Below are 20,424 nucleotides of genomic sequence, written 5' to 3'. Positions count from 1 at the left end.
GAGAAATTTGCTGGTCAAAGCAGCTCTCTAAACAAGCAGATGACACTTACGTTGTTTAAGGTAGAACTTATATTCATTGGTTCATTATTATTTTAAATTGGCCGCAAGCCTGCATGTGTTGGTTGCATTTATTGTTGTTGAAAGGTTCTATAAATGCATAAATAAAGCTGTTCTTTACCTATTCATCAGCGTTTCTATTTTGTATGTGCATATGTTAATGTTTACGAATGGATTAAATTTTGATACCCAGAGTTTTGTTCTGTATTATAAGAAGCATAATAAGGTTTGTTGGATGTTTATAACTATTCTTGATGTGGTTTTGGTATCCAATAAAAAAAATCTGGAATTTACAGAATATTCTCTGTTAATGCAACATTTGAATAGTGTACTGATAGTAATTGCTAAGTACTGCTACGAGGCTAATACAGTGATACTAATAATAGGCCTAACTTTTACAAATACTTTAAAGTAAAATAAAATACAATAAACAAATAAACGATGCTTTAGAATTGTTATTACGTAATGCACCATGTTATTACATTTCCTAGAGAATAAAAAAGTTGCAAGTGCATTTTGTAATAATCTTCTCAAAATGTAATAACTTATTACATAATGCGGCAAAATGTATTACAAAATGCGTTGGGGCAGTTTATTACAAAATGCGGCAGTTTATTACAAAATGCGGCTTTATTACAAAATGAAATGAAAAAGTTATTACATTTTGGACGTTTATTACAAAATGCACTGTTATTACAAAATGCGGCTCAACAAGGTGGAATCCACTGTTAAATTATAATGCTTATAAATACATTTCTAAAGCTGGGTAAAACACCCAAAAAGTTTTTTTTTGTTGAGTATCAATGATGCTACTCTGGTTTCTGATCAATTCACTTCTTTCACTTTTCTAATAAGGTAGTAACTAATTAATGTCTTTGGGCTGGGCACATAATATGTGTATGAGAGGGTAATACAATTCAACCATCATATACCATGTATTTGCATAAATGTGTGTGTTGACTTTATTGTGTGAATAAGTTTGTGGTGGTGCTGGGTGTGGTCAGTATCTCTGTATTAAGATATGTATTTTTTGTGTTTCAGGTGTAGATGGTCCATTTGCTATAAGTTTTGTAGTTTTGCTACTTACAGTGAAAAAACAATAGTTAATCTATACAAAGACAGTCATGGACGTGGAAGACGGGGCTTGAGCTGCATTTACCAAAACTGTCTTTGAGTCCTTCAATCCCATGTGGAACTTGGGAAGCACATAAAGGAGCACAAGATAGGATCAAATCCAATAGCAAAAGTATGGTGTGAGCTTTGTACTTTTTCAGCACCAACGAACATCAAACAGTATTTTCTTCATTTAAAGAGACATTTGAGAACTCGAGAGACTGTGAATTGTCCTTTTCTGGGTTAAGTCTAGGGTATTTTCAACTTTTACTGCCCGAAAAAAGTCGGTATCATCATGCTTCTACATTTGACGATTTTAGATCTGACCTTGTAGTTAGGTGTCACAGTCAAGCCTTTGTAAATGATGAACATGATGACTTGGATAATTTAGTGTCACCAGATTTATTGTTGCCTGAACCCGATTCTCAGCCTGTGCTTAACTCCATTCAAAGGCGAATTGCATCCCTTTTACTTCGGTTGCAAGCAGTCCTTCATGTGTCACGTCAGCAATTCAAGAAATTGTGGATGACTTATTTGATATTGGTGAATGTGCTGGACAAATAACTAGGCAGACAATTGAAAATGTATTGAAGGGGCATAATTGCATATCTGAGGAATTGACATCGTCATTGACTGAAGCATTTCAGAGTGCAAATCCACTGACTTTACTTTCAAGAGAAGGGCCTCTAGGCACAGAATATAAAAGGCAATCCTTTTATAGAAAAAACTTCACCGTCATTGAACCTGTTGAATATATTTTGAGTACACAAAACAGGTCTCATACACTTGTTTATGTCCCTATTCTAAAATTACTTTCAGAAGTTCTCAACAGGGAGGAAGTACTACAATTGCTGGGGATAAATAAACCAGCTGAACGGTCTGGATACTACGGGTCATTTCTGGATGGTGAGTATTTTAAAGAAAATCAGATTCTCTCAGGTCAAGATGTTCGTTTATGTATAACCTTGTACATTGACGATTTTGAAATTTGTAATCCTTTAGGCACATCCAGAAAAAAACACAAAGTCTGTGGTGTGTATTGGGTCCTTGCCAATTTGCCAAGAAGAAACAAGTCATTACTGTCATCAATCTACCTAGCTTTACTGTGCAAGACTGAGCATATCAAGAGTTATGGGTATAACAGTGTTTTAAAGCCACTGATAAAAGATATTCAATATCTAGAAACGGTTGGTGTATTCGTAGAGAAACTTGGTTGTCATGTAAAAGGAACCATCTTGTATGTGGCTGCAGACAATTTGGCTGCTCACTCTTTAGGTGGATTCCAAGAGTCATTTAATGTGGACAAGTTTTGTAGGTTTTGTCTGGGTAATCGTGACGCTATACAGACTTGTGATGTTAGAAGTGGAAACTTTGTTTTACGCTCACCAGAGTCGTATGATGAAGCTGTAAATGTGTTGAATCAGAACGAACTTGTGTCTGTTGATGGTGTAAAACGTGAATGTCCTCTTAACAGATTAACAGGGTTTCATGCATACAAAGGCTTTCCACCTGACTTTTTACACGATGTGCTGGAAGGCATTTTACCCATAGAACTAAGTCTGTGTCTGGCAGATTTGATTGCTAAGAGGTATTTCACATTGGATGAACTTAATAGTGAAATACAAGGCTTCCCCTTTAAATTCTCTGACAAGACAAACCGCCCGCAGAAAGTTCCACCAACTTTCCGAAAGAATAGGACTCTAGGTGGTAATGGGCATGAAAACTGGAGTCTTGTGCGTTTCCTTCCTCTCATCATTGGTCACTGTGTTCCTGAAGGCGATCAAACATGGGAATTAATCCTTGAGCTCAAAGACCTGGTGGAGTTGTTGTCGACCCCATATTTCACTTCAGACTCACTTTGTTATTTACAATCAAAAATATCTGACCACAGACAGTTGCTGCTGACAGTCTTCCCACATAACAAGTTGCGCCCCAAACATCACTTTATTGAGCAATACCCATATCTCATTCAAAAGTTTGGGCCCCCTACTGAGTGTTGGACAATTAGGTTTGAGGCAAAACATTCTTTTTTTAAAAAGGTTGTACGTGATGCCAACAATTTGCCAAAGAACATTTTGCTTACCTTGGCTTCAAGACATCAGCTCATGTTGGCACATTACCTTGAAATGCAGAATGAATTCTTACTTACTTCTAGCTCTTATTTGTACCCAAATGTTTAAATGCACTTTTGTAAGTCGCTTTGGATAAAAGTGTCTGCTAAATGACATGTAATGTAATGTAATAAAAATGCCGAGCATTTTCAAGCCTGAGACTGAGACTGCAAAGGTGTCTAATGTGTGCCTTGAAGTCTTAGACACTGGTGTTAGACGAGCTATTTTGAATGGATTCACTGATGTTGACAGAGTTGGACTGACACCGAACGTCACCTTAAATGGGACAAAGTATTCCAAGGGAATGATTCTTTCTGTTGGAAATACGAGTGGACTACCAGACTACCAAAAATTCTGGAAATATGCCTTGTACTGACTAGTCACGTTTGCTTCATTATTGAACCTTATACAACATACTATGTGGAGCGTCTGCGGAGTTACCATCTTGTGAAGAAAAGTCCTGCTGAATGTATTTTGGTGAAACCAGAGAATCTCAATGACTACATGCCACTGGTATCATACTCCATTCAGGGCTGCCTTTTAGTCACTCCCAGGACATTCTTGCTGAAATAAAGAGCTGTAAGTAATTATTGGCCTGTCTGGCTTAGGAGAAGTTTGGATAAATCCTATTTTGTGATTAAAAATGTGTAAAGACAGATGTGTGTGATTGGGAGACTGATCTGAACAGTTTATATACTGAATATTTATCCTTAAAGGTATTTGTTTTTCTCTCTTTTCAGGTAAAAGTGGTCAACAATGCTGCTACGAGTCATCATATCAGAGAATGAAATCCGACGTCTTTCAATTGAAGACATCCCCACAAGCGTTGAGGAGCTGTACCAGGTGTTACGGTCAAACCTTGGCCTGAGAGGTGGATTCATTTTGCAATTTGAGGATCCTGATTTCAACAATCAGTTGTGCAACCTGACAAACATCAAAGACCTTCCTGTGGACCGAGCAACTTTAAAAGTCCTGTTCACAGCTGATAACAGCTCAGATTATACAATGGATACATGCAGCTTGCCATCTGTCAGTAGTGGGGATTCTGTCGAATGGCCTGACCCCTTCCCAATTCCACAGTTCTCACATGATGTTGAGCTCCAGCTGGCAGAAGCAAATTGTCAGTATGCTAAAGATGGATCTGTTATGGTGATTACTAAAGGTTTAAAGACTGATATCCTTGACACACTTGCAGACCGCATGTCAAAAATAAGTGCTTATCCTGAGAGGCATCACTATGAGAGTGTAGCCAAAGCACTTGTGGCGAAGCATCCCAGTCTGAAGGAGCCAGGGTCTGAAAAGGCATGGTACTCCTGGTTTCACAGCCTGAAATTTAAGCTCGGAAACTACCGGCAAAAGTTAAGCACAGCAGGATGCCCTGAAGTGGTAATTAACAAAAGAAGAGGAGGACATACAAAGGGCAAAGGTGTTAAGAAGTCAAAGAAGGGCGAGGTCAACTACTGCCCAGATCCGCCTGAAGGACAAAGTACTGAAAACATGGAGGTAAAGCGTAAGTTGATAATGAGGTGAGGTTGAAATGCTGAAAAAGGACCCTGATCACCAGCTGGTGGAAGACCTGATGGTCCCTACGTTTTCTCAGCGCAGAAAAGAGATTATTGGAGATCAACCACTCATCACAGAAGTCATATCTAGATGGCCAGCTCTTTTCCATGAGAGACAGGTACTGAGTCACAATTGTACATTCAACAGAGGCAGAAAGCATGTTGTGCCAGATAATGTATACTCTTATTAACAAATATGTTTGACTAATGTTTTTTTATATACGTCTCCTCAGATTAGCTCAGAATTCAAGAGAATCGTCACTATAGACCTTCTGGAATCTTTTTTCGATGGACTCGATGGTCTGGTCCCGAGACTGCTGGAGCTGTACAAAACAGCAACTAGGTCTGGAAAGAAGCAGCCATGCTTATGGGAATCATCTACTGTGTGAATCTCGAGTATCCAGAGGCCATGAAGTATTCGTTTGAGTTTCTTCAGAGAGTGGTGATGAAAATCAAACCAGACCAAGCCTCTGCCCGAGTACACGGGTTAAGAAACTGCATCCTGAGGTACAAACTGTAACATGTCTACATTTTCTAACTTAGCTTTTCATATGGAAAGAGTTCCATGTCAAGCGTGTTGCTTATTGTTCTTTTATGGTAGTCTGTCATTGCTGTAATGTACTTTTTTTATTTTAGTTTCAAAGAACAATGCATTTTCACATACCCATCACACACAAAACTGGCAGTATTCAAAGAAACTACAAAAATATATCATAAAAAAAAATCAATCAAGAATTAAGTACTATACATAATGTACTTTGATGGGTGGTGATCTTGACTGTTCTCTGCTCATGTAGATTTTTATTTAACACATTGCACGTTTAAGGAATGTTAAATGCCTTTATGCAAATGTTTAGCACAGGACTTTGTCACTCGGGCAGCTTGCCCCGCCCCCTCCTCTGCCGGCCTGCCGGCCTGATTACACACACCTGCAGACAATCAAGCCATGTGCACTTAAAAAACGCTCTGCTTCTTTGTTTCAGTGCCAGTGTGTCATCGCCAATGCCTGATCACCCGAGCTCTTCGTCACAGCCACAGAATCCTCAAGTTTCTGATCCTCTTTGTGAGCGACGATTTATTTTGTAAGTTTTCTTATCATAGCCTGACAGCTGATTCCTTAGTTCAGATTTATAGCCCTTTTATTTTCCTCCTTGGGAGAGTTTTTTGTTGGTTAATTTTCACAGCCTCTTTAGGAATTCCAATCATTAGGATTGTGACTTACCTTTAACTATTTAGATCCAATCATTTAGATTGCGTTTTGTTCATTCTTAGTTAGTTAAGGATCGCCAATCATTAGGATTGTGCCTTGAGTTTGTTTTCTTTTTGAAGTGCTTAGAGCCTTGTTTTTCCTCCGTTTGGAGAGTTTTCTGTTTAAGTTTTTAACTAGCACCCCCCCTTGAAAGTCTCCACGCCCCCCCAGGGGGGCCCACCCCACAGTTTGAAAAAAGCTGGAGTAAAGACAGGAGGGGCAAAGGACACAGCCCTGAGGTGAACCACAGTTTGATACCATCTTATTGGACACAAGTCCATTAACAGAGACCCTCTGTCAGGAAATTTAAAATCAGCATAAGACGCTGGTCAGGAAGATTAAAACGAGGGGAGAGTCTCTCACGCAAGATGTGAAGATCTAGGTTGCTCGAGGTACTAATGTAGACAGTATTCAAAATAAAGAGTTTAGTGTCATCCACACTTTTATTACCATCTATCAAGGATAATATAAACTTATTTTTTGGGATCCTTTCCAAGGTTTTCATGTCACTGCCTCCCACATACAGTCACCAGGGAATTTTAAATCAGATCGGCTACAGCAGCAGAGAACCACACAGTCTCTTTATTAAGTACACATACTAGGCAAGCAAGTAAGGTACCCCAATCCCCAATTGCTACCTGAGCTGAGATATGTACTGCCCACAACTACTGTGCTCATGCGTGCGTGTGTGTGTTCACTACAGGCGTGCAATATGGATGGCTTAAATGCAGTTGTAAAATTCATCAAACACCGTTGGGTGTAAATTATATATAAATATATAATAAATGATCATTCTAATATCCAGAGAAGGGGCTGATGTGTGCATGTGAAGTGCGATTACATGCTCGGATGTGAAGAGAGCCAGTGGAGGAAGAACTCCCATCCCTTTGGTCTTCACCTCGGGGTTGAAGTGATATCTGGCCACCAGGATGCTGTACAGGTTGGAGATGGTGCCTCCTTCGAAAAACAAATCACACCATTAATGAGCAAGTAGTGGTTTGTTCATGTGTTTGTTGTCGACGGTGTGAAGATTAAAGCCTTAAAGTGCTTGGCAGACTTCCAGAAATCCAAAAATTTGATTTTTAGAAAACCCACATTTTCAGCAACACTAACTTAGGACGTCTGAACAAAATCAGCATTTTCTTCACAGCTGCTGAAATATTGATATATTTAAGGCAAAGATTAAAGGTTAAGGTTATCAATAAATTACAATATCTACAGTTTATTCATCCACCCTTTTACCTGGACAGAAGATTCCATCTGCTTCATCATCAGACCATCCCACCATGCTGTGCATCTTCCTGAGTAGAACCTCCTCCATGAGGGTGAAAACAGGAGCCACTTCATAAGTAAACCTAGCAACGACACACACAGTTGTAGTGTATTGTTAAGTTCTAAGAATCAGGAGGTCTCCCAAAGTCTTGTGTCTCGGAAGTAACACAAATTGCTTTACAGCACTACATGTCCACCCTCACCAGGTACTGGCTAGATCAGAAAATGACTGACTGAGCCAGGGGCCACACACGAGTAAACATGGGACCAGCCTTTCATGAATGGTGAGAACTAAAAAACACAGGAGCATGCAAAATGGATGCCGACCTAACGTTTGAATCTTTGGGATAATCTCTGTCTTCTGTGCGGGCTTCTGTAAGGGCGTTTGCTTGACCGTGTTGTCTGTTGCTGGTTTGTTGTCATGGATGGTTACCTGTTCTTCCATCGGCACGGACATGGCTCCACAGCGTTTGCCATCTCCGCTGAAAACAAATGCATGTGGCCAGGAGAGGGGAAGGGAGGGTGGAGCGGTGAGTTTTTACAACAGTGAGGATAAAGTAGTAGATAATGGACGGATGTTTATGGTGGTGTCATAAAAGTATGTTCTCTGTGCAAATCTGTGGTGGGGGGGCTAAAAGGCGATGTTCTTATAATTCCCTTATGATTTTAAAACTGATTGCACAGTGTAATGGAGTAGGGTACACCCTGGACAGATGTTTCTGGACATTTTGAAGGAAACCAGAGAACCACAGAAAAATCTCATACAGGGAGAACATGCAAGCTCCATGCAGAAAGGCCCTCGGTTGGACAGGGTCGCAATCCAGGGTCTTTTTGCTGCAGGGAAACTGGCCACTAATCCACGACTCAATCATGTGGCCACCAACCTGTTATTTACCTGTTCAACTGCTGTTAAAAGAGTCCGCTGGACTAGTGGAGTCCAGCTACGCTAGTCTATATGCCGATGTGTCATTGGCCAAGACACCAAACCCCACGTCATTCCTGTTGTCAGGAAGTGTGTATGTGCTGGGTATGTGCTGTATGAGAGTGTATATAAATGGGTGTGAATGGTAAAACTGTAGTGTTACGCAGCTTTGAATGGTCATCACAACTTGAGAAAAGTGCTATATAAATACAAAGTACTTCTACAAAATGGATTCTTACTACAGGAGAAATATGTTACGTATAGTCTGATGGTGATAACTTCTAAAAGTCAACATTTCCACAACTGGTGATGATCTTACATGTTAGTGTTGGCAACAGAGGTCAACCATTCACCAGCAACACCAACCACATCCAGACCTGAGGACAGCTGGTTGAAAAAACGGGGATGGCCTGGAGAAACAAAGGTCAGACGTTCATGTCAAAAGAGCAATTAGTTAAAGTTTCCCCTTCCTGCATTAACTTTAATCTAAACCTGCACTGTTTTACTTAAAATACGTAAAAACAATGCAGTAATGGAATACCTTTATAATAAACATTTGAGTACTTTTAATAGTTACCACTACTAAACATCTTAAATATGTTTATTTCATATTGCTATCTGATTTTAATCACCACTATTTCAAGTACATAATAAAAAATGACAATAAAGGAATATTGAACAAATCCACAGTGAGAGGGAAATTCATCACTTATTAGGAGAACGTTGCACGGACTGAGTTAGTTTAAAGGTTGACTCCGAGAGAGTTATTGTGGTCATTCCTTGCTAGTAAGAAGCCAATCAGAGCCTGGTGTAAACCAAAAATATAAGTAGCACGGAGCCAGAGGCAGATTATTCCAGAAAGAGATTGTGACAGAAGATTATGTGCCATCCTGAGGGATGTCCCGATGCAACTTTTTCACTTCTGATATGATACCGATATTGCAGCCTTGAGTATTGGCCGATACCGATATTGATCCGATACGATATCAGCACACATCATATATACTTGAATTACATATTTTGTAGTGTGGAACGTTAGAATAGGCTTGATCAAGTGATATTAATTAAACAGAGAACAATAGTATGAGAAAAACTGACCCATTTATTATGAACCAATGGTTACATCAATTTTAACCTTCAACATAAGAATATTGGATATTTTGCCATGTTAATTTCATACAGTCTATGGTTAATTTCATCAGGAGGAAAGTGCTAATGGGGGTGTTTTCAGAGCACCTGTGTTTCACAGGTAACAGCGTGTCTTCAGAGAACACCCCCCTTGTCTTCACTGTTTTGGATTAGTCCAACCCACACAGGGTGAGTGACTCGTCCCGCAGGTGAACATAAAGAAAAATGTTTAACCTCTGAAATAGCAGTAGCACACACGTTGTTGTTGTGATCACGTGGACTCTACATGCATCCAACACGCAGAGCCCACGTGATCACAATGGGCACTGCTGGATAGAAGTGTTGGAGCGGAATGATTTTAGAGGCAGTCCGATATAATCTGATATGCGTTTTTTGGCTGATATTGGATCAATATCGGATCAGGACAGCCCTAACTGAGGACTAACCTTCAGAATTGTAGGCTGTGTATGCCTGTCTTGATGTTGCCTCTGTTATCACTGGCCAAGTTTATTCTAATAAAATTCCCTCATAATGGCACAGGGCCATGTTCACACAACTTAACCATTGTTATGTTTGTGTCATTTATTATATTTCAAAGTGAATTTTGCTACGGTCATTTTCAGTCACTTCACTAATCAGGCTTAATTTATGTAGCAGGTACAACCTGATGGCTAATTATACATTTGTACATATATAGATTTTTGATGTGATGGCTAATTGTGTCTATGCCACAACTGACTGCAATGCCATATCACATTTATAATAAGAATCCATTTGACACAAATTTGGAATTCCATTCCTCCTGGATCCAAAATCTCAAGTATCAATCTAACTGATGCAGCTGATTACCTTTATTCTTTTAATATTACAAATTTATGACTAATTTTGGTCTTGTAGAATTACAACTTTACTACTTTGGCCCTAATTCTCCATCATCAATCTGGGAACAAAGCTTTCAAAACACAATTTCTTTCTTCTGTCATTGTATATAAAAAAAAGGGGTCAGCGGGAGCTCAGTGGTAGAGCAAGTTGTCTTTTAACTCGAAGGTTGTTGGTTTGATTCCCGGCTCCGCTAGTCCATTGCGCCTGGCTGTATGAAAGTGTGAGTGAACGGCAAAAAATGTAGCAGCTTTGAGTGGTCATTGAGGCTAGACAAGTGCTTTATAAATACAAAGCATTTATAATACAGTCAACAGGCACAACAAACCTCTGTTACCATGGCCACACACACATACACACAAAACACACTTGCAAACATGCACACACACACCTGTGCTGACACCGTATTTGAGTGTGTCTCTACAGTCCACGAGAATCTGCTCCAGAGTCTCCGGTTGTTCTGGCAGCTTCACACTGAAGCCCTCCAGTCCCTCCTTCAGCTGGTGAGGATGGTGGAAGTCCAGGACCTACACAACAGGGAGCAGGATTTGTTGTTGGTAAGCTTGATTTTTAATTGCACATTTTATACAATGCCCCATACTTGTATCCATAAAGTACAGTTTTTGACTTTATTGTACATAATGGCACTCCACTCTTTATTTTCTTATATGTTTATTTTAGTTTTATTTCTAATATTTATACAGTTTTGTTTTTTTCTTGCAAGCATACAAGCAAAACAAAGTCTTTGTTTTATGAAAGCTTGACTTGACTCGGAATGGGCAGTGAACTTGTGCAGGGTGTGACCCCGCCTATCACCCTATGTCAGCTGAGCTTGGCACAGAGCCCCTGTGACCCTCCTGTGGAGGATAAAGCAGTAGAAGATGGATGAATGGATGAAGTGGCGGTGGTTTACTCTCTTCTCACAGAACAAGACTGTTCTAGCTTTCTGTGCAGTTTGCATGTTCTCCACCCGCCTGTGTGTTTTTCTTCCATGTGCTCAAGTTAATTTCCAACACTGCAGATACATACAGGTTATTATTTTTAAATGTTCTCATAGTGACATGCATAGAAGCATCAAATATCGGGTTATAGGTTTAATAATTTTCTTTTACTACTTGATATTTGATAAATAAATACATTTATTTTTTATAAACACTTTTTTGAACACCTGTTCATGCCTGTTCCATTGTCTACATTGTTTTGTTTATAGTATTGTTATAGTTGTATATACAGTTGCAAGAAAAAGTATGTGAACCCTGTGGAATTATCTAGATTTGTCCACAAATTGGTCATAAAATGTGATCTGATCTTCATCTAAGTCACAACAACAGACAAACACAGTCTTCTTAAACTAATACCTCACAAACAATTATATGTTTTTATGTTTTTATTGAACACACAACATAAACATTCACAGTGCAGGGTGGAAAATGTATGTGAACCCTTAGGCTAATGACTTCTCCAAGAGCTCATCGGAGTCAGGAGTCAGCCAACCTGGATATGAGGTTGGAGGTGTTGGTTAAAGTTGCCCTGCCCTATAAAAACTGTGGTGTTCTCAACACAGAATATTAACCAGGATGGGTTATTGCTTTGTTGTTGTACACAGGTCGATGTGATTGGCGCTAGTGGGGTGGAGGTCACCTATTGGTTGTTCGTGAACAGTGTGTGGGGGCGGACTCACCACAAGAGCGCTCTCTTGGTTCTAGCTCGGCTCAGAATAGCTATAGTGGTTGCTACGATGTTAATAAACTTTACTACGTTAAAAAGTCTGGCGTGTACTCTTCCAATTGTCTGCTTAAACAGCTCAGAACATATGTAGTGCTTCCCTTACACGACAAAAACAAACACCAGTTTTGAGGTTGCTATTCTCAAGAAGGATTGCGTGATGTGAACCATGCCTCACACAAAAGAGTACAAGTACGTACAAGCCTTACAAGTAAGAATTGTTAACTTGCATAAAAAAGGACAGGGTTACAAAAGTATCCTCCAAGTGTCGCTACTCTCCCTTGGAGTGGCCTTCCTGGTAACAATGACTGTAAGAGCACAGCACAGAACGCTCAATGAGGTGAAGAAGAATCCTAGAGTGTCAGTTAAAGACTTAGAGAAATATCTGGCACATGCTAACAACTCTGTTGACAAACCTACAATATGTAAAACATTGAACAAGAATGGAGTTCATGGGAGGACAACACGGAGGAAGCCACTCCTGTCCAAAAAGAAACTATTGCTGCACATTTGAAGTTTGCAAATGAGCACCTGGATGTTCCACAGCACTACTGGCAAAATATTCTGTGGACAGATGAAACCAAAGTTGAGTTTTTTGGAAGGAACACACAACGCTATGGTCAGAGAAAAAAAGGCACAGCACACCAACATCAAAACCTCATCCCAACTGTGAAGTATGGTGTAGGAGGCATCAGGGTTTGGGGCTGCTTTGCTGCCTCAGGGCCTGGACAGATTGTCATCATCAGTGGAAAAATTAATTCTTAAGTTAATCAAGACATTTTGCAAGACATTTTTAAGGCCAGCTGTCCACCAACGGAAGCTCAACAGAGGATGGGTGAAGCAACAAGACAACAACACAAAGCACAGAAGTAAATCAACAACAGAATGGCTTCAACAGAAGACAATACACCTTCTGGAGTGATCCAGTCAGAGTCCTGACCTCAACCCGATTGAGATGCTACGGTATGACCTCAAGAGAGCGATTTACACCAGACATCCCAAGAATATTGCTGAACTGAAACAGTTTTGTAAAGAGGAATGGTTCAAAATTCCTCCTGACTGTTGTGCAGGTCTGATCTGCAACTACCAGAAACGTTTGGTTGTGGTTATTGCTGCTAATGGAGGGTCAATCAGTTATTAAATCAAGGGTTCACATACTTTTTCCACCCTGCACTGTGAATGTTTACATTGTGTGTTCAATAAAAACATCAAAACATCATTACAACATTATTTTTGAGGTATTAGTTTAATAAGACAGTGTTTGTCTATTGTTGTGACTTAGATGAAGATCAGATCACATTTTATAATCAATTTATGCACGGTTCACATACTTTTTCTTGCAACTGTATAGTGTGGGATCAATAAAGTCAAATCTTATTTTAATTGGGGCTACTGTAACTTGTAAAAAGCACTGTGATATTTACATTTCTCAGTAGACTTCTTTACGTTCAGGGGTTTATGATCAATAACTTATCTCTGCAGCTACATAGAATCAGTGGTTAGAATAAAACACTGCGTTTACATTGGGCAACTTTTTTTTTATACATTGAGTACCTTGGTATTCCTCTGAGTTGACTTGCAGATGTAACCCAAGAGGATGGCAACCACCTCCTGCAAAAACTCCCTAGTAATCTCTTGACCTCCTGAAGCTGGGAGCAGGTCTGCACATGCACAAACACATACAGACAAAAAAGAGAGGATTGGGTTTTTTTTCTGTCTCATTCACCCATCCCCAGCCAGCACCTCATTGCAGGCCCCATAAGAGTTGTTCCCCCACTTGGGACATGGACATATAGGTTGAGTGGAAATGACTGACCTACAGACTGAGCTCTCACCTTTGCTGTAGATGCTGCTGAAGTCAGCCGGAATCGCTCTCCTGTCTCTGAGTGCTGCTGAGTCCTCCTGCTCTTTGTCCCTCCCAGCTGATATATCACTGATTTTGTCTGGAAGTTCAGAACCAACAGAACAACAAGCTGCTGTTGTAATATTGATGTATGAGAGTCAATTTTCCTATAAACCTCCACCTCTACCCAAAGTGTGCACATGCTGACAAAGATTCGAGGGATAAAAACAAGTGGCTCAAATCAGGTGTAAGAGAAATTCAGTGGCTATTATAACTACTTAGTGCAATTAGGGCCACACGGGAAAAACATATTTGAGTTCTGACTTTATTCTCAGAATTCTGACTTGAAACTCATGGAGGTCTACTGACAAACATTAACATCTCAGAGTCTCTGCCTTCAGCCGCACTAAACCACACCCCCAAAAAACACAAACTGTGAATGTGTGATTGGCCAGGTACCTGGAAATGACGTAATTGGCACATCAGGTCTCTTTTTTTCACAAAACTGTAATGTAGTACAAATTTACTGTAATTTGGATCATGTAATTAGCCCAGTGCACTATAATGTAGCTCAATTTTCTCAAATCTTGGCTGTAACTATGATTGTACCAACCTTTTAAACCTCCTGATTCAAGCTTTTTACCTAATCACTTTATACTATTACTGTAACAGTATTGCTCTGCCCCCTCTTAGGTTATCAGAAGAATAATTGAGCTTCCAGATACACCATCCAGGCCTGGAGCCAAACCGTTTGAACCCATACACACTGCAGAACATAAACAAAATCTACCGATCGACAGACTATAGGGGCCTTTTTCTGTTAAAAAAAGTTCTTGTAAAAGTTGTTGTAATTGTTGGAGAGAAAAGAGGAAGATATTGTAAAAGAGTTCATTGGTAACTGATCACTATCACACCGACACACATAATCTCATGTGTTGTGTATTTTTCTTTTCAGAATAACACATGAGATACCCTTAAATTATTTCTCTTATGTGGAAATAAACACATTATCAATGGAAGGAAATTCTTGGCTTTTATAGTTTATCTTACAGAGTGGTTGAAATAAAAGTCTAATTTTCCTTCATCACTGTATATTTTTCATCAAGGGCAAATCATGGTCATTGGTGGTCAGGGAATTAATCTCTTCAATATTTTGCATATTATTCAAACCAGTAACTATGTTTTGTGGGTCTGTCAATGCACAACATTGTTAGTTAAAATAGCCTGATAGGGTAGTGGGTAATATTTTCAGGTCATAATATATTTATATGTTTATAAATGATTTTATAAACATTTTTTATCAATTTTTTTTAATGGATTTTTTAATGGAAGAGTACATTTTTATTATTCTTACAATTGTTCTCAGTCGCTTTGATAAACCTCTCGAGCCGTCCATAAAGTGATAGAGTGAAGGATTTCAACCTCCAAATAATAACGCCAAGATTATCTGGATGATATGTGAACTCTAAGTTCACAGGGGGAACGTCACCTCTGTCAAAGCCCGAGCAGCTCGGCATCACCTGCATTGACACTATGGAACTTGTGGTTTTGGGTTCATGCCACAAAAAGAACCACAACCTTCGACTTTATAAGAAGAAGAAGAATGCTATTTGACAACATTAGGGACATGCTTCTTGTAAGCTAAGTTTCCCTTTTTTCATTTAACTGCTGACTGGGGAGCTGCAGTTTCAGCATCAGTAGTCTCCGTTGCTAATGAACTCCTTGTTTGTCATCTTGTTTGTTTTACATGCTTTTATTGTGACGTGTAAGCATTCTCTAGGGTCAAATGAAGGAGAAGTTTATCTGAAAGATGAAGATGTAATGCTGCAGGTCTGGAATAATGTCTGCCACAGCTGTTTGAGCACTGGAGTTTTGTACAGAAGCTGATCTGCCCTACCCATGCACAGTAACCTGGGGTTAAGTGTCTTACGCAGGGAGACATCAGAATGTAGACTAGCAGAGCCTTAGATCAAAACCTGGTTGAAAGATAACCTGTTCTACCACTGCTGGCCAATAATAATAACAACAACAATAATAATTACATTACATTACATTACATGTCATTTAGCAGACGCTTTTATCCAAAGCGACTTACAAAAGTGCATTTAAACATTTGGGTACAAATAAGAGCCAATAATAATAATAATAATAATAATAATAATAATAATAACAATATTATTTGCTTGATTTCCTTCCTTCTGTTTTTCTTGTTTTGACATGTTATATTTACAACAATGAGGCAACAGACCAACCAAAAATGATATCTCATGACAACTGGGGGCATACAAACTAATATTTATCAGTAATTCACAAGTAGTTACTGTTGCCAGTTAGTCATTGGCTTTGGAGTCAAACAGTAAAAACCAATTGAGAAATGGGTCTGTAGATATTTATGGACTTATATACTCAACACTCATTGATACAGTTGTTCCATTTTGTTTTCCATTCACATACAGCCCTGACCTTAGAGTCACTAGGCACTATAAAAGTTTTCCATCATCTCATTGCCTACTAACAACCAGTGCTCAGAGATCTGTATTACAAAGTAACAGGTATTGCATGTTATCGCCACTAACGATGACAGTAAGCGGAACAAAACTGTAATTTAAAAGTGTGTGCTGCTTGTTAATTTTGTCTTTATTTGATTTATTTTTTGTCTTTGTATACAAAGTGTTTTCACAGAACAGATTAATGAAAGCCAACAACAGCAGGGGATACAAAATACAATAAGAATGGTAATAAAAGATTAAAATAAATAAAGCAATTGAAAACACAGGTTTAATAGGGGGAGATTATACTAACTGTCAATGTCAAGGGTCAAATAAATTAATCAATAAATCAATAAAAGACAATGTCTCAAGAATGCCAGTCTAAAAAAATTAGTTTTAAGAAGTTATTTAAAAGGTGTCACTGACTGTGTGAGCCTTATCTCCTCAGGCAGGTTGTTCCAAAGTTGAGGGGCCCTGATGGCAAAGGTTTGGTCTGTTTGAAATGTAGCCAAGGGCCAGCCCTGTACAAGCTTTAAAAGTGATCAGTTTAATCTTAAAAGCAGTTCTAAAACAAACAGGGACCAGTAAAGGACAGTCAGGACTGGTGTGATGACAGTGTCTGTTAGGACCAGTAAGAAGCCTAGCTGCTGCATTCTGGACCAGTTGAGATGGGTGAAGTGATTTCCAGATACGAGAAATGTGAGTGGTTTCACTTTAGAGAGTGAATTTTAGGTATGAGCCTATAATGACCAACAGTCAAAAGCAATGAGGATCAAATGAAAAAAAAAAAACGGAGAAAAACATGACATTTTTCTTTGGGAAAGGAAAAAAATCTTTGGAATTCTTTGCAGATTTAGTGAACTATTTAAAGTTATTCCTGTGTAAAAAAATAAAAAAATAACCCTTTCACTCAACACCTTTGCAGCAATGACAGCCTTTACTCACAATATGCAAGCACACCTGGACTGGGGGATTCTCTGCTATTGTTCTCTGCAGATCTTTTTAACTCTGTGTGAGGACAGCTATTTTCAGGTGTTTCCATTCACAATTTATTTCTTGCCTTTATTCTACCTGTTACATTCTGATGTTGACATGTTCACCAGTTAAACCCTGCCCTCTCAAATTCACAAATTTGCTATGATTGTTGAGTTATACATGTGAACTGACAGGGGAAAGAATGCACAACACAGGAACATGTAAAACTAACAACAAAAAAGTGCTGGTGTGTTGATTAAGACTACATCAAAGAAAAGACAGTGTAAACTGACAGAAGAATGAAATTTGACCATGTATCACTATACAGTAACATTAAAACAATACAGGTAGCTATGTGTGAATTAGTCAAATCATTTAAGGAGACATCTTTCAGTTAAATGGGCAGTTTTCTCTTTTATACAATAATAAGTAAACCATTTCAACAACTTCCATGTCGTGTTGAAATGTTGAATCACATTTGTAGTTTAATAATAAATAGATAACTTGTATATAGTCTTACCTGGCAGCTGTAAGAAATCCATATCTAAACAAATTAAGGTCCGTTTTTCAAATATGATACCGATCAAGGGTTCCGTCCAGTTGTACCTGCTCTTCATTTGAAGAACAACACACTTCACGGAACTCTCTTAACCCGTTACCTTGCCCTGGAAGGTCCCAGACAGTGACAGTAACATGACACTCAATGTTAAAATCAGCCCGTGAATCATTTAAAGAGCACTGGGTAAAGAAAGGTGTGGCCTTCACTGAAGAGCCGCCTGCATTAGGCACTCAGTGTGACATGGTGTCGTGTTAGGGTGGATTTTGTTTCATCACTGCCATTTCAGTTGACTCTAAATGTGATGTGAACGTGTATGGCTTCACACTAACATGTTTTAGGGATAAATAATTGTGAAATCTGCTTCTTTGTCATGTAAAACAACTAAATCAGTTTCTCACAAAGCCTTAAAGGAATACTTCACCGATTTGCATTTAGCTTTTGTGGCGGAATCGTAGGAGGTGAGGACAAACCGACAACGCCACCTCAGGGAATTTCACCCCGAGGAAACAACTAAATAAAATCAGTAATATAGCCCAAGTTAAGTCTCCACCTAGACTAAGGGCACAGATTCAAAAAAAGCACTTGAGATGAGATGTGATTCCAACAATAAGCAAATATTTTATTAACAATCATTAAAAATACCCATTGATAAAAGAAGTCTTAGTTGGTGACACTGCAGACTACTCTACCTGTCCGCATAGCTCAGCTTAATAAAAAAAAACTGTATCAAAAATGATACAGTAAAAATTTTTGATAATGAGTCAGGTAGCCGTCAGCATGTCCCTGAGGTCAACTGTACCAACCATTGTCAGAACTTATGGGCCAAAGTGATTTTATTGTACAGTAAAAATTGAGTTTTCTGCTTTTGTCTGAGTAAAAAAGAGACAACTTTGATGCTTAAGTTCTCAAAAATGATACAGTAAAAATGTTTGATAATGACTGAGGGAGTAGTAAGCATGCTCCTGAGGTCAATCGTACCAACCATTGTCAGAACAGTGATGATATTGTACAGTAAAAATCTAAATAAATTAGGGAAAATATATAGTTCAATAGCTTCTGGACAATGTGACCCAATGTCTTAAAATCTTAAAATCGATTGCACTTGTATTAGTAACGTCTTATTTTGAAAACCGGAAGTGATCCCGCTCGGTATCAAACTAACGCTGATTCTCAGCCAACTCTCACCATTTACCGTAAGTTCGACTGCATGGGAGCACTTAAAACGAATGACGGCTCACTTGACCGCAGTTCCTGACCGCCTGGTGGATAAAACTGTCCTTAAGCCTGCTAGTTTTGGCCCGGAGACTCCACAGTCTCCTCCCTGACAGCAGCAGGTTGAAGAGGCTGTGAGATGGGTGGGTGGGATCACCAGCAATCCTGATGGCTTTGCGGATGAGGATCAGGGTGCTCTTGATTGTGCCTCTGTAGAAGGTGTGCACGATGGGGGCCAGGGCTCTGGCTCTTCTCAGTTTGCAGAGGAAGTACAAGCGATGTTGGGCTTTTTTGGCCAACATTTTTTGTAGTATCTGATTCAGCTAAATTGTCTAGACTGTGTTAGAGATGTGCATTGAGAAGTAAACAGGAACTTCCTCATGAGAGAGTTGACTTTGTATCACCTACAATCTGGGTACAACAGAACCCTTAAAAATATGAACCTGCTCCTAAGCAGGCAGAATTGTTCGGAGATTCGGCAGGAACACATTCTCCCGAGATGCTGCAGCGCTCGGTCTGATGCTTGAATTAACCAAATAAAATCCCTTTTGTTCGGTACGAGTCTTGTGTCTGAGGGGTTCTTTCTACACTATCAACTCATCATTTATCGTTCGTAAGAAGAAGGAGGCCTGACAAAAACGACATTTTCTTTTCTTGCATCATCAACTCATCACCTATAGTTCGTAAGAAAAAGGAAGCCTGACATTTTGGCGTCACGAAAGGGGGGGTATTTTTGCTCTGGGTCAGCGACTCTAGCGGCCTCTTCAGGTGGACCCACTCTCACTCCCAGCCGGCACTTAAAAAGGTGAGTGTTTTTCTCACATTGGGAGCAGGTGAGGGTTTGTTGATTTGGCTGTTGGTTTGCAGCGGTCCTGTGGGCACGCTGAAAAGAATCATTTGTGTGGGGACAGGCTGCGGTGTGTTGATGGTGCAGAGGCCTCATCTAAATTTGTTTTTTATTTAGGTATAAATAAAAATGGGGGGACTAGACTCTTTGTATACTGCAAGGGAATAAAGTCCCTGTAAGTCATGTACTTTGGGCGGAAAGCGTGAAAATTCCGCTAATGAGTATCAACACAGTAAATTGAATATGCGGTGCCAGATTTCGAAAGAAACTGTAAGACATGGTATTCTTCTACTAAGTGAAAATTGAGCATAGAAGTTATATACTTAAGTTAAAAAGAAGAAGAAAAGGAAAATTGAGATAAATAGCGTGCACGCATGGTAAAGAAGTCTATCAATGCACCATGCAGTAAAGCTTGGTAAGGAAAAACCGGTATAAAAATTGATTGATCCTAAATGATTGAGAACAGAAGATGAGAAGAAGA

General features: G+C 39.3%; 1 protein-coding gene across 1 annotated transcript in view; it reads right to left on the bottom strand.

The window, feature by feature from the left end:
• Positions 1-19,398, bottom strand: part of LOC122769533 (glutamate decarboxylase 1-like) — a 34,860-nt gene extending 15,462 nt beyond the window's left edge. Inside the window, exons 1-9 of the mRNA XM_044026098.1 lie at positions 19,123-19,398; positions 17,985-17,990; positions 17,846-17,852; positions 13,854-13,961; positions 13,573-13,679; positions 10,685-10,820; positions 8,606-8,696; positions 7,335-7,447; positions 6,934-7,049 (exon numbers count right to left, since the gene is read on the bottom strand). Of these exons, the coding sequence (XP_043882033.1) occupies positions 6,934-7,049; positions 7,335-7,447; positions 8,606-8,696; positions 10,685-10,820; positions 13,573-13,679; positions 13,854-13,961; positions 17,846-17,852; positions 17,985-17,990; positions 19,123-19,398 (960 nt within the window). The remainder of the gene's footprint in view (positions 1-6,933; positions 7,050-7,334; positions 7,448-8,605; positions 8,697-10,684; positions 10,821-13,572; positions 13,680-13,853; positions 13,962-17,845; positions 17,853-17,984; positions 17,991-19,122) is intronic.
• Positions 19,399-20,424: the final 1,026 nt, after the last annotated feature.

This window comes from Solea senegalensis, linkage group LG5, assembly GCF_019176455.1.
Source record: "Solea senegalensis isolate Sse05_10M linkage group LG5, IFAPA_SoseM_1, whole genome shotgun sequence".
NCBI classification, from domain to species: domain Eukaryota; kingdom Metazoa; phylum Chordata; class Actinopteri; order Pleuronectiformes; family Soleidae; genus Solea; species Solea senegalensis.
This window is presented reverse-complemented; position numbering and strand designations above follow the sequence as displayed.